Source organism: Podarcis bocagei, assembly GCF_964188305.1.
Source record: "Podarcis bocagei genome assembly, chromosome: 18".
Lineage (NCBI taxonomy): Eukaryota > Metazoa > Chordata > Lepidosauria > Squamata > Lacertidae > Podarcis > Podarcis bocagei.
This window is the reverse complement of record NC_138144.1, coordinates 10,756,121-10,770,752: the sequence shown is the minus strand read 5'-3', so window position 1 is coordinate 10,770,752 and position 14,632 is coordinate 10,756,121. Positions and strand designations below refer to the sequence as shown.

Genomic DNA, 14,632 nt, shown 5'->3' with positions numbered 1-14,632 from the left:
ATAAAAAACCTTACAAAAGATACCACTCTACTGGCACACCCAAAGGGGCTTCCTGTTTCAACAACAACAGAACCTGTCAAGATCCACAACTTCCATCCTTCCAGAATCCTAAGGGGTACAAGGGTTTTTAAGTGGGGGGGGGGGTGTTGAAAAACAGTGTTTTCAGTCTCCTGCTACTTTGGGGGGGGGCAAAGTTGTTCCAACTCTAGTTTTAAAATCCTGTGCAATTGGGGGTTTGTGTCAGCTGTGTTTGTGATCAAAACTCTGCCCAAGGAGAGGCTCGTTTATGTTGTTGTTCTGGTTTTTTGTTTGTTTTAAATTAGAAGAGCAAGGCTTCATGCGATAATAAAATGATCTGTGGCCCTGTATAAAGGAACCGTTGGCCAGTTACTCAAGTTTCTCTCTTCTCCTACAGCTCTTGGGGGAGGGGACTTCTGCCCCATCCCAAGTTTCTGAGGGGGAGTTAATTTATTCAAGTGGTTTTTCAAGTCTAACCTTGGATCCCTAGGGGGCAGGAATTTGTGTGTTTCCTTGCTTTTTTTGTGGGGTGGGGTGGATGTTTTAATTCAGAGCCCCTCCAGTATTGGGTTTCTGTAATATACCTGTCCGTTGCCCCGACCTGTAACTTGCTGGTTTGCAGATGTGCGTTTGAGCATTATTTAAGTGAGCATTTCGGTTATGCGCCTTGGATGCTGAAATAACTCAGTCAGTAGAGCATGAGACTCTTAATCCCAGGGTCGTGGGTTCAAGCCCCACATTGGGCAAAGAGATTCTTGCATTGCAGGGGGTTAGACTAGATGATCCTTGTGGTCCCTTCCAAATCTACAATTCTCTGCTTCTATGATACTTACCATATGTGCAGCAGAGTAGGACCCTGGGCCCATCTATAGCCCAGAGGTGTGTCCCTCCATATAGGCCAAGGATGGAGGAACATCTGGGGTGCTCTGGATGTTGAGGGGCTCTAAGTCCTACTTATCACCCCCCCATCAGTGCCCATGCTGGCTGCATATACTGGGAGCATAGGAAGCTTTCTTATACAGAGTCCAGCACTGAGTGGCATCAGTTGCTCTCCATCCCTTCAGGCAAAGGTCTCTCCCAACCCTCCCTGGAGAAGTCATGGATTGAACCAGGCAAAGCAGATTCTTGACCACTGAGCTGCAGCTTCCTAACAATGATTTGTGCAGAATAGATCCTGATTAGCTTGTGGAACGCACTGCCACAAGAGGTTGCATCCAGCTGAGGCTACCTTTAAAGGTGACTCGAAAACTACAACTAATCCAGAATGCGGCTGCCATACTGGTGACTGGAAACAGCCATCTGGACCATATAAAACTAAAGGATCTACATCGGCTCCCAGTACATTTCCAAGGACAATTCAAAGTGTTGGTGCTGACCTTTAAAGCCCTAAACTGCCTCGGCCCAGTATACCGGAAGGAGCATCTCCTCCCCCATTGTTCAGCCCAGACGCTGATGCCCAGCTCTGAGGGCCTTCTCGGTGGTGGTGCCCACCCTGTGGAACACTCTCCCATCAGATGTCAAGGAAATAAAACTACAGTTCAGGAAGTCTGTTCTTAAATCAAAACATTTTTAAACCAAGGCGTGCTTTCCCATAGCAGCGGGGGACTCAATTTACAAATGGAACACACTCAAGAGGAACATGTTCTGCTTCCAAGGCAAAGTGCACAAACCAAAACACCTCCTTCCGGGTTTGCAGCGTTCTTAATCCAAGTTGTTCATAAACTAAGCTGTTCTTAAACCAAGGTACCACTGTATTTGACTTTTTGAAGGCAGCCCTGCGTAGGGAAGGTTTTAATGTTTGACATGTTAATTTGTTTTTATATGTGTTGGAAGCCGCCCGGAGAGGCTGGTGCATCTAAGGCAGATACATTCAAATTAATGGGCCTAAGTAAGTCATTTACTCTGATGCTATGGGTGTCCTTTGAGTATTGCTAAGCTTAGATACAAGCCAAGAATCCTGGCCAAACAAATACTGGCAGTGGAGGTGCCGTGGTTCAGATTTTGGGGGTGGCTCTGCACGGCTCACATAGTGATGGGACAGGGAGGGCCATTTCCGTTAGTACTATGGACAGCCTTGCAACCACTTTGTGAGCCCCCCCCCCCCCCCACTACAGTGTGAAAAAGCAGCATGGGTGACTAGGTGTGGGTGGGCTGCACCTTTTTTATAGATCTACTTAAGCCACCAACTTCCTGGCTCAAAGCAGAGCCTCTTGCCCTGGCACATTCTCACTGGTTGTTTCCTTTCATTTTTGCTTTTCAAGCTGAGTATAATGTCAAGTCCATGTCCAAAGAACTACTCTCAGTTAGGACTTCAAGGCAATCTTTTCTCTCCCCACCCCTGGGGCCAAGCCAGACAACATTCGAAATTAGCCAGGCGCTTTTTTGCACTTGGCTATCGGTCACTCGTGACCAAGGGAAGATGCCTGGGTGCCAGGATGCCGCCTGACAGCTCCACCATCTGGGGATCCGTGGATTGGGACTGTTTTCACACACTAATACCGCATCCTGTAGAATTCTATCCGTTATATTTTATCTGCACAATTGGAATGAATTTCAGGAACCCAAATGTGCTTTCAGTGCCGCCTGAGCAGGAGCAGTGAACATTGTTAAAGTGAATTGTTGTCACTTGTCTTTGCTTCCCCCACTGCCCTGCTCAGAGTTGGGAAGAATATTCCTATGTTATGAATGGTCCGTGTCTCCATTACAAGAAAAAGAGGTCGGAATAGGCCAATAGATTTGTGGACTGTCACTGGATAAAAGTGACTTCGCTTTTTTACATTCTCAAAGCTCAGTCAGTCCATCCTTTGAAAAATAAGACTTGACAGCTGTCTTGCCCCAAAATGGCAACTAGACATTCCATTTTGGCGACTGTAGTCTTGGTTTAAGGAGCCATTTGGCTCCTTGCTTATATACCTGAATTTCTAATGCTGAAGCCATATTAGAAACTGCTTCTGAAAGAAGGCGGTCCCCCTAGCTCTGCAGTAGAACACCTGCTTTGCATGTAGAAGGTCTCAGGTCCTCTGGGGTTGGGGGAAGACCCCTCTCGACCTGAATGCCTCAAGAGCCCACCATCAGTCAGAGTAGACCACAAGGGTGGGGGCCTCAGGTTCAAGGGCCATACACTTCCCTCCAGCCCCCAGCCCTGCTTTGTTTGCCTGGCCGGGGTATGTCCTTGAACTCTGCAGCAGCATGGTGTAGTGATTAGGGTGTTGGGCTAGTACTGGGGTTCGAGTCCCTGCTTGGCCAGGAAATTCGCTGGGTGACCTTGCTCCAGTCGCTACCTCTCAGCCTAACCTGCCTCACAGGGTTGTTGTTTGAATTATAAATGCTGAGAGGGGAGGAAATATGTACACCAGCTTGAGCTCCCTGCAGGAAAAGGTGGGATGTAAAGGCAATTAATAATAATAATGTCTTCATGTGAATAGAGCAGGGTTTCCCAAACTTGGGTCGCCAGCTGTTTTTGGACTACAACTCCCATCATCCCTACCTAGCAGGACCAACTGTCAAGGATGATGGGAATTGTAGTCTAAAAGCAGCAGGACGCTCAAGTTTGGGAAATCCTGGAATACAGGATAGAGAGCGGGTGGAAACCCTCAGAAGGGAATGTGGCCTTTGGACTGGGAAGCCTGGAGCAAACTAAGGTGGGGAACCTCCGGATGGTGCGGGGATCACAAGTTCCATCATCGTCCCTGATCGTTGGTCATACCGCCTAGGGGGGCTGACAAGAGTCAATGTCCCAGCAATTCCTGCAAGGCCTCAGGCATTCCCAAATCCTGCTCTCAACAACCCCACCTGTCCAGCTGGGTTGAAGGCAGCTTCAGATGAGAAGAGCTCTGCAGCTCACGCTTTTTATTTCAGCAGAGTACTCGTATCTCTGCATCAGAGTGTTAATTGGGCTGCTTTTGTTTTTATTTTGATTGTGTATTTTGTGTTTTTATATTGTGATTTTATGTTGTAACCACTCTGAGACTGGTGGGTATAGGGCGGGATACAAAACAAACAGGGAACATGTTCAGTTCTTCCACCCCTCCTTTTTTAAAAAAGCCAGTGGCTATTAGCCACAATGGCTATCTTCTCCCTCCACTGTCATGGTCAGTAAATACTTATGAATGCCGTTGCAGGGAGAGTTGGTTGCTCTGGTCTGGATGGCCAAATCCAGCAGGGACCAGGTTATGTTTTTAAGGTCTACAAACCTCTTGTATAAATATCTGCCTGCCCCACCAGTAACCCAGTACACCTTTTTCTCTTTTGCCTTCTCCCTAGGTTTCTTGTAGTCGGGATCTCCCTCCCCAAAACAACCTTCGGAAGGACTGAGCAGACCTTTCCTGGGAACCCATGAACGGCTGGGACAGGTAGGAGCTTCCTGTCTTGTGTGACTTGGAGGGTTGAGCCCAACAGTAGTCAAACTCGGAGCGGATCCACAGAAACCGGAATGTGGAGCTCACTCCTCCCAGGAATGGCCACCAACTTGGATGGCTTTAAAGCAAGATTGGACAGATTCATGGAGAAGGAGGAAGTGATCAGTGGCTGCTAGCCACGGTCGGAGGCAGCAAATGCTTTTCAGGAGACCAGAGGGGCCTGTGTGCTCAAATCCGACTTGGGGTTTCCCACAATGGGCATCTGGTTGGCAACTGTGAGAAGAGGATGAGGGACTAGATGGGCTTGATCCAGCAGGCTATTCTTATTTTCTTTGTGAAGGACTTGACTGTGTAAGGTCCATTGATTTCAATGGGTCTTCTCTGAGGAGAACTTAGTTGGTGACAACCCTTGAGGATGATGATGATGATTTTAAGATGTCACTGTGGCCTGGTGTCTGGAAAAAAAGGAAAATGATAAGAATTGGTTCTGGCGACTAAAACTGGACTCTCCCATTCTGTTTTTTCCAAGGCAAGGTACCACAGTTGCTGGAGGGCAGTCCGCAGGGACCAGCCCTAACTTCTTGTTCCCCCAGAAACATTAAGCTGCCCTGATAAAGGGCTTAGGCCCCAAATGTAAGAATCAGCTTGTTGGATCAGGCCAAGGGCTCGTCTAGTCCAGCCTCCTGTGCTTGCAGTGGCCAACCAGATGTTCACTATGGGAAACCCAAAGCAGGACCCCAGTGCAACAGCAGCAGGGTTCGAAATTAACCAGGCACCTTTTGCAGCTGGCTTTTGACCACTTGCGACCAAGTGAATTTGCCAGGATGCTTCCTGACATCTCCACCATCTGGAGGTGCCTGCCTGGGGATCCTTGGACCTGGACAGTTTTCACACACTAATACCCAACCTTGTAGAATTCTATCCATTATATTTTATTTGTACAATCAGAATGAATTTCAGAAACCAAAATGCTTTTTCAGTGCAGCCTGAGCAGGAGCAGTGAACAACATTATAGTGAATTGTTGTCGCTTGTCTTGGCTTCCCCCAATGCCCTGCTCAGAGTTGGGAAGAATATTCCCACGTCATGAATGGTCTGAGTAACCATTAAGAAAAAGAGGTTGGAACAGGCCAGTATATATGTGAACTGGATAGAGTGACTTTTTCTTCTTTTAAGTTCTCAAAGCTCTTAACCAAGCCCAAGGTTGTCGTCTGAACTAGCCAGACGTTTAACTGAGAATCAATCACAGTCAGTCCATCATTTGGAAAATAAGACTTTAGAGCCGACTTACCCCACAATGGCAACTAGACATTTCGTTTTGGCGACTGTGACCTTGGTCTATGGCAGGGGTCAGCAAACCTTTTCAGCAGGGGCTGGTCCACTGTCCCTCAGACCTTGTGGGGGCCGGACTATATATTTTTTTTGGGGGGGGGGAGGGAATGAACGAACTCCTATGCCCAACAAATAACCCAGAGATGCGTTTTAAATAAAAGCACACATTCTACTTATGTAAAAACACCAGGCAGGCCCCACAAATAACCCAGAGGTGCATTTTAAATAAAAGGACATCTTCTACTCATGTAAAAACACACTGATTCCCAGACAGTCCGCGGGCCGGATTGAGAAGGCGATTGGGCCAGATCTGACCCCCGGGCCTTAGTTTGCCTACCCATTTGGCTCCTAGCTTATATATCTGAGTTTCTAACACTGAACAGCAGCAACTCTCCCCCCTTGCAACTCCCAGCAACAGTAGAGGGAGAACATAGTGACTGTGGCTAATATCTGCTGATAAGTCTTGTCCTGTGCAGATTTGTCTCACCCGCCCCCCTTGCCTTGCAAGGGGTTGGAGTAGATGACCCTTGGTGCCTTCCAATTCCACAGTTCTGTGATTCTGTTATTACAACCAGGCAAAAGGACTACCATGATGAGGGGCATTGCCTGGGAGAGAAGAGGTGTGGCCTGGAAAAAGAGAAGAGTCCTCAGGGCTGGACAGTGGGTCGCATTTGCCCCCAAGCCCCCCCACCCCAATCTCTAGAGGCAGTAGCTGTGCATCACAAGCATATGAACTCACTCCTAGGGGCTGAGGTCCCTTCGAGTCCCCACAATAAAATATTTGAGGGGCTAAGGCCCCCCAAAGTTGATGGGCATTGCCATTCAAATGGTATGTGTGCACCGCCTCTTGTGATCAATTATGGGGGGGGGGCTTACCTGCCCCCCTACAAACAATCTGGGGTATGTGGTGGCACAGTTAGGAACGGGCAGTAACTCATCTGATACAGCCAGGAAAACCTTGGAGACTGTTTAAGGGGCAGCCTTTAGTTAGGAGCACAACCAGTTCTTGCAATTCTCTGGTGGCAGAGAGGAATTCAAACAGCCCCTGAGTTTTGGAGTTTAAGATCAGTTGCCAGGGAGGGCTGGTGGTGCTCATCTCCTGTTTGCAGGGTTCCCCCGAGACATCTCTGGCTGGGCGCTGAGGGAATCCGGACGCTGCTTGATGCGACAGACCTATATTCTTGCATTGCAAAATCTGTGTGTGAGAGAGCAAGAGGCAGGAATAGGAAGTCCACCCTGTATCGTTTGAGGTGTGCGCAGCCTAGTTTCCTATGCATTCCCTCCCTCTCTTTCTCCCGCTGGCAAACAAGGCCACTTGAGTCTGGGTGTTGCAGTGAAATTGCCATGATCCTTAAGTGACCCAGGTAGGGCTGGACCCGTAAAATGCAGGTGGCTGGTCCGTGGTGTGTGTGGGGGGGAGCCTCTCTGCTTGCTCCCAGATGCTCTCTTCTACACCTGACTTTGAGCAAGGAGGACCTAACCCCATAGCATAGCTGTCAACTTTTCCCTTTTCTTGCAAGGAATCCTATTCGGAATAAGGGAATTTCCCTTTTAAAAAGTTGACAGCTATGCCCCATAGGTATGTAAGGGGGCAAGTCCTTGTCCTTTCCTACCAGCTGCCAAAAGTCAACAGGTGGAAACTTGAGGTGAAACCTGACTTCCTTGGCATAGTAGTGGTGGCTAACGCTACACTTGTTGGACTTGACACCTGCAATGGGACTCCCTGTAAGAAAAAGCAGCATCAGACACGACCTCCTTCTCCCTGTATCCACTGCCTGGCTTCTGCATTGTGGTCATATATGAGTGTGACCAAGATGAGGACCCAGCCGCAGACCTTTTTTTTAGTAGTTGAAGTTCCTGGTCAAGAGACCATTTTCTTCCCTATGTGTAAAGGAGAGGGATTTGGTGCGCTGTTGTTGTATGGAAGAAGGGTGCTTGCAGGAAGACCTCCGCTCCTTGCGCTGCATCCCCTTCAGAGATCCCGAAGTTGTGTGCGCATGTAATGCATGTTCCATCCACAGAGGGCGGGAGCTCCTTGGCCCTCCAGGCGCTGCTGTACTACAACTCCCATTGCCACACACACATGTACATGCACGCGCACACACACTCTATCAAACAATGCGTGGGGGGGGCTACTGAGATCTGAGGGGCCAGCAACAGCTGGAGGGACACAGACGTCTCCCTGGCCCTGACATTGGGAGGCACTGTGTCCCTTTCACACACACCCCACATCCCCCCCCCAGTATTAAACATACTGCCTACCACCAACATGTTTCGGAATCTTTCCACACTGCCCTGTGGCTTTTAAATTAAATAACTTCTAATTAGCTTTAATCCTGAATAACCAAACAAAATGTTAAAAAAACCCCAAAACTTGTGCACCCCCAACTTTTATTTATTTATTTTGCAGGCATGGTAGGGTTCCTTAAAGCACCCACTGTCCTTTCTTTCCCCCATTTCTCTACACTCCCCCCCCGAAAAAGGCGGGGGTTTGGGGTTTTTTTTTGTATTTGGGTTGTGTCCTCATGCTGCTTTCAACTCAGCCTGGCTCCTGTGACTGACAAGCGATGGGGATGTGTGGCACAGGAAGGGTTAAGGTCTGCCATTTTGTTATGTAACACCCTTAATGGACATATCAGTGAATGGCATGAAGATGGCAGGGCTTAACCCTTCGTGTGCTGCAGCTCAAAGCTCGACTCTGTAGAGTCCCCCCCCCCTTTATTTTGTTTTTAAAGCTTTGACTCCAAACACACACACCTTTTTAAAAGAATCCCAAAATGCAACTTGATTTCTCTCTCTTCAGACATAGCATATATATATATATGCGCATACATATCAGGTTAATGAAATAGAACTTGCCTTTTAAAATAAGTGTCAGTCTTTATTCAACTTGAGTCCTTCTGTAAGTAGGTTGGTTGATATCAATGGACCTACAGTTTGGCTGCAATCCTTAAACCTTATTTACCTGGGAGTAAGCCCCAGCAAATTTAATAGGACTTACTTCAGAGTAGACCTGACTGGATTGCACTGCCCTGCCCAACATTATTTTCAAGGAGCTACTCTGAGTAGAACTGAAGACAGCTACATTCCAGAATATGAGCTGTAATATCTGATATTTTTCTTTTTCCAAATAATTCTAGGAATGTAGGGAAAATGTGTTGGGTTTTTTTTGTTTTTTGTTTTTTAAGGGACCTGTTTCATAAAGTAGAGAAACTTTTATTTTCTGCTTTTCTTTAAGGCTAAAACATATATAACATTATTATTATTATTATTATTATTATTATTATTATTATTATTATTATTATTATTACAACCAAGAATACTACTCTGTTTACTTGGAGAGAGGAGGGGGCCTTCCTTTTTTTAAAAAAATACATATTTTAGCATGTCCACAGGTACAATTCCATGCTTTAGCTGAGATTCCTGCATTGCAGGGGGTTGGCCTAGATGACCCTTAGGGTCCCTTCCAACTCTACGGTTCTGATTCAACAGAATAAATAAGTAGGGAGTGGGTTTATAAGGATCAAGGGAGGAAGAGTGTTTCCTGGACCAGAGTGTAATAAAAAAGGTCCAGGCAGAGGAAACTTTTGTTTCACTTGACATTGAAAAGCTTGTAAATGAAAGTTGGCGCAAGCTATTTGCACTCGCATGGAGCGCTCGCCACATAAAAAGAGCCCTGCGGCCGCAGGATCAGGCCATTTAGCCCAGAATCCTGTCCTGCTGAATCAGAAGCCCACAAGCACAACTGGAATCCAGACTGCAGAGTTTCCCAAACTTAGGCTGTTTATTGGTGGGTTTGTGTGTGTGTTTTTACTACAGTTACCGCCATCCCTGGCCACTGGTCCTGCTAGCTAAGGATGATGGGAGTTGTAGTCCAGAAACAGCTGGAGAATTAAGTTTGGGAAACCCTGATCTAGAGGCATTTACCACCTCTGACCGTGCTGGCAGAACAGCAGCCATCGTCCTCTTCTCTTCGCCTTCCTTACACACCGATGTTTTTCCTTGGTTGTCTAGTGGGGATTGTTCTTCGCCTCTCCAGCATTCTGCGCTCTCTGGAGACCCATTTCCTTAAGATGTAGGCTTTGATTTGCATTAGTGCTGGAGGCAACAGCCCTGGTTCTTGTCCAGAGAGGCTGCCGTTCTGCAGGCTAAGTTGAGTGGCTCTCTGTTTTTCATTGGCTTGTTCGGTTTATCCCCCCTGCACCCCTACTTTCCTCCAGAAGGAGCTCAGAGAGGTCTGTGCATGTGACCCTCCCTTGCAGGGCTGTTGTTGCTGCTTCTGTTCAGATGGCATTGATATTTTTTAGAAAGCAAGCTAGCTTCTATACATGGACTCTCACGTGCCCCTCTGCATACATCCAGGCAAGCGAGAGGTGCGAGGGTAATTCTCAGTTGGTTGAGAGACTGTTACTCTCAGGGTTTTGGGTTCGAGACCCACATTAGGCAAAAGCTTCCTGCGTTGCAGGGGTTGGACTAGATGACCCTTGTGGTCCCTTCCAACTATGACTCCAACCAGACAAAAGCACTCAAGGGGAAGAGTGCATTGCCCCCAGCCCACACAGGCTTCAACATCCCTGTCCCTGCTGCAGACAACGACCCTGCAAGGTAGGCCTAGCCACAAAGCCAGTTGCGCCTGTCATAACCCTAACCCACCACTTCCTCTCAAAGGAGCCCAGGGCAGCAGGGAGATGGGCAATCCAAAAATAAAGCTGAAACATTTTTAAATTAAAAACATCTCAGAGCTGTTACAGCATTCTTCTCTCCAGTGGCCTTAGGGCTTCCTGCAACAGTCTTCTTCAGCCACCACCTTGCTTGGGTAAACAAGGAACGTGTTCAAATAATAAGCATGCCTTCTCCCATGTAGACCTGTCCATATGGTGATGGTGATGCCCTTTCCCAAAGCTCTTCCCTCAATATCCCTGCATCAGAGGTGGAAATAGGAACTTTGAAAGCTGCCTTATGCAGCCGGACTACTTGTCCCTCTAGCTCTGCATTCCTACACTGGCTGGCAGCAGCGGCTCTCCAGGCAGTTAGAAATTAGCAGGCACCTTTTGCAACTGGCGCAGGCCCAGTTGCGACCACGCGGAGACCTCTGGGTTCCAGGTTGGCAACTGGGGTCCCTTAGAAGGATCTGAACTATTTTCCTTGAAGCTTGAATTTATTTTATTCTGGATTGTTTGATTTGATGTTTTAATGTGTTGCAAACTGCCCCTTTCCTAGTACGTTTGTTTGCACGCAGAGTTAGCTGGTTGCCCAAAACTCACAGGATCAAGAAAGATTTCCTTTTTGTCGGGCAGCAGGTAGAACTTGCTCTGGCGGCTGTAGTGGCAGCTATGTATGGAAATGTCTGTACGCCTGATTTCTTTTTGTCTGAGTTGCTGGCTCAGCCGCTGGGTAGAGTTGCTGCTGCTTGTGGATTTCTGTTTGGGGGCATATGGTTGGCCACTGTGAGGGCACGATGCCGGACTCAATGGGACTCCCCTCTGGTCTAGCCAGCTGCAGGGCTCTCCTCACCTTCATAAACTGAAATTTACCCTTTTGCTTTTTCTTTTCTTTCCTTTCCCTTATAACCTTCCCTGCAGTGGCGAAAGAAAGCGGTATTACTCTCCCGCAAGCTCCTTTTCCCTTCGCCTCTCTTCCGAGCAGGAGGTGAATTTATGTCAATATGTGATAGGATTCTGTCACAAGGCACCCCATGCTGGAAAAGACACTGCCTGAATTATACCAGGTTTGTCTCCATTTCTTTAAAGGGAGGCGGTTGGGGGTATTTAAAAAAAAAAGTTTCTGGGGCTGCAAACAAACCAACCCCAGCTTCCTGTCTCCTAAGTGATAGAAGGGCCTGCCCCCCATTATTGTGGCAGACAGGAAAAGGGGTGCCGGGTGTTAAGCAAGTGGCGAGTCGAGAATTGCAGAGAGGTAGCTAGGCTGAAACTGACAAAGGTTGTGAGGTTTTCTTCTTCCTTTAGTTTGCAGGCTGGACTAACCACTAAATCATAGAATTGCAGAGTTGGAAGGCTCCTTGGCCATTGAAAGGAGTTTTGTGGCTTCCCTGCCCCAGGAAGGAGCACTTCAAGCGTAGCTGTAGGTCCAGTTCTCCTTCCTCCTTAAGTCCTGCTGGGATCCGGTTGTGCAAGGTGTTTACACACACACACAAACACAACTTTATTCATGCCGCATTTTGTGCTTCTGTTCTGCATCTTTGTGCTGTCCACCGCCCTGACAGGGCGTTGTACCAATTTAACAAACAAACAACAGCTCTCTTCGGGTGCAAAATTCTGCAGACAAATTGTGAGCTTTGGGAATGGGGAGCACTTGCAACCCCCCTGGATCTTCGGCTCTGACTGCCACCGCTCCTAACCATTGGCTACGCTGCCTGCAGGGAGAGGGGAGTCCCTACACCATCTGCGGAGGGGGGAGCCAGTTCCTAGGGGCCAAGGTCCCTTGGGGCCCCCCATAACATATTTGGGGGCTGCCCCTCTCCAAAGTTGATAGGCATTGCCATTCAAACAGTGTGCGTACACCGCAGCATGTGCTCGATTCTGTGGGGTGGGGCTTACCTCCCCCCCCCCCACCTCAATATTTTATTCAGGTTGGCACCCCTGGCAGCCGGTGGCAGCGGGCTGGATGTCAGAGAATCCTGCCTCTCTCCCAAATTGACAGAGCAGCTTCCTAGACCTCGTGGTTTGCAAAATGCGCTGCTCCTTCGGCTCTGTGAAGTCTGGAAGGGTTTTCCGTTGCAGGGACAGGCCACCTGCGGCAAAAGCATTGCTTTTCCTGCCTCCACCTTGTTTTTTTACGGAGGGGGAAGTTTCTTCCTTCTGTGCAATGCATCCTGGGAAACCTCCCCCCCCCCACCTTCCTGGTTTGGAGAAAAGTTGCTTTTTCTTTGCCAACTCCCCGCTGGGTGATCCTCCTGGGGGCTGGGCTCATGGTGCTCATCGCACACCCCCTAGTCCTTGACTTCGCACCCCCCTTTTTTCTACATCTGTCTTTTGCGGGCACCCATCCCACCCCGCTTCTCCAAAATGGCTCTCTCAAGCCCGGCCGGCTGACCACCACCTGCGCTGCCCCTTTAAGAGCACGCCGTGGGGTGGTCTCCCCCACCCCCTTCCCATTTATTCCCTGGGACTCTGTGTTCTGGAATGCCCATCTGCAGCCCCCCAGCCCCACCCCACCCACAAGCAGATGCAGGGACGGTGGTGGCCGCAGCCGCTCTCGCGCTCTCTCTGCTGCGAGGGGTTAACAACACATAGCCTTGTTGTCTGGAACCAGTTCAGACCGGTTTTCTGGAAAGTGCTTTGTCTCTCCCACTGAATCCTGGGAAAGGGTCATGTGTGGACCCAGTGATGTCATGGGATCACAAACTGACTCAGCTCTTTGCTCCCTGCCCTTCCCCACCCCCGCAACGCCAACCCCCAAATCAGAAGAGGTTTGGTGTGTGTGTGTGCATGTGTGTGTGTGTGTGCCTCTCTTGCAGGTACAGTTGGAGAGGGAACACACGCCCCCCCCCAGGGTGGGGGCAAAATGCAACCCTCCACCCCACCACCACTTTTTAAAAAACTTTTTTAAAAAAGCCCCCCAAATCTCTCCCAACTACTTCCACGAGTTTTGAGCACTTCCGGTGGGGAGGGAGGGGTGCAGAGAATGGCTCCCCCACAGCCCTTCTCCTTTAAGACATTCTCTCTGGTGGCTTTTAGGGCCGGTGGCGGAATAAAGCCTGTAATCTCTTTAGCAGTAAAAGGCATGTTCTCTGTACCTTAAAAAAATAAAATACAGGGCCTTTTCCAAACCCCAGGATGTGCCAGGAGGGACTTGGAAACTTTCAGTCATGAGAAGCAGGTGTTCAGGGTAACGGGCAGGTTTTTAAAGGGGAGGGGGAGGCAAGCAAAATTAAGCAGGTTTTTTAAAAAAATTGTGGGTAGGGAGTCTCCATATCTTCTTGCAGTGAACTTGCCCCTGATTTCCAAAAACCCATTTTGACTTCGCATTTTTCCATTTCCCCATGAATTGCGTTGTGAGTTCTGCTTGAAACAGAGCTGAGCACCCACTTTTGCACTCTCTAAGCAGCTAGTTCAGACTGCTGCTTCTTTATTGCTATTATTAAAAAACAACAACATTGTGATACTCTGATCTGTGTTGCGTGGATGAATTTACCTTCTTCCTCTTCCTCTTCCCTCCCCTTTTCCTTTCCTTGTGTTACTTCCCCACTCCATCAGAGTACCATAATGACAGAAGAAGCTTGCCGGACGCGAAGTCAGAAGCGCGCCCTCGAGCGGGAGATCACCCAGAACGACGTGGACTGCAAGAAGATGAAGATGGACAAGGGGCTCCTGGGGGCCCCCGAGGCCAACGCAGAAGGGGGAGACCTCAAGGTGAAGAGTGAACCCACATCTGGGAGAGTCCAGGGACTGTTAAAAGGAGGGGAGATGAAAGCCACGATCAAAGTGGAGGTGCAGACGGGAGACGAGCCGGTGGACATGAGCACCTCAAAAAGGTAGGTGGCCTGTAGATGTCAAGGAGATAAAGAACTACACAGCTTGCGGAAGACATCTGAAGGCAGCCCTGTATCAGGACGTTTTTAATATTTGACATTTTATTGTGTTTTTATATGTGCTGGAAGCGACCCAGAGTGGCTGGGGAAACCCAGCCAGATGGATAGTGTATATTATTATTACAACTACTACTACTACTACTACAGTCATACCTCAGGTTACAGGCACTTCATGTTGTGTTTTTTCGGGTTACGGACCCGCTGAAACCCGAAAGTACTGGAACGGGTTACTTCCGGGTTTTGGCGCATGCACAGAAGCACTGAATCGCAACCCGCGCGTGTGCAAACGTGCTGCTGCGGGTTGTGAACGTGCATTCCGCACGGATCATGTTCGCAAGCCAAGCATCCACTGTATTATTATTATACCACCCTTGG

General features: G+C 48.6%; 1 protein-coding gene across 10 annotated transcripts in view; it reads left to right on the top strand.

Annotated features, from left to right (window-relative positions):
• GATAD2A (GATA zinc finger domain containing 2A) overlaps window positions 1–14,632 on the top strand; it is an 83,867-nt gene that overhangs the window by 40,735 nt on the left and 28,500 nt on the right. For 6 of the 10 annotated variants that reach the window (XM_081177777.1, XM_081177776.1, XM_081177775.1 and 3 more), the window contains exons 2-4: window positions 4,282–4,370; window positions 11,289–11,434; window positions 13,923–14,200. In XM_081177777.1, coding sequence (XP_081033903.1) covers window positions 11,402–11,434; window positions 13,923–14,200 — 311 coding nt within the window. In that variant the 5' untranslated portion in view covers window positions 4,282–4,370; window positions 11,289–11,401. The remainder of the gene's footprint in view (window positions 1–4,281; window positions 4,371–11,288; window positions 11,435–13,922; window positions 14,201–14,632) is intronic. The other 4 variants (XM_081177782.1, XM_081177781.1, XM_081177783.1 and 1 more) reach the window with 1 other exon arrangement.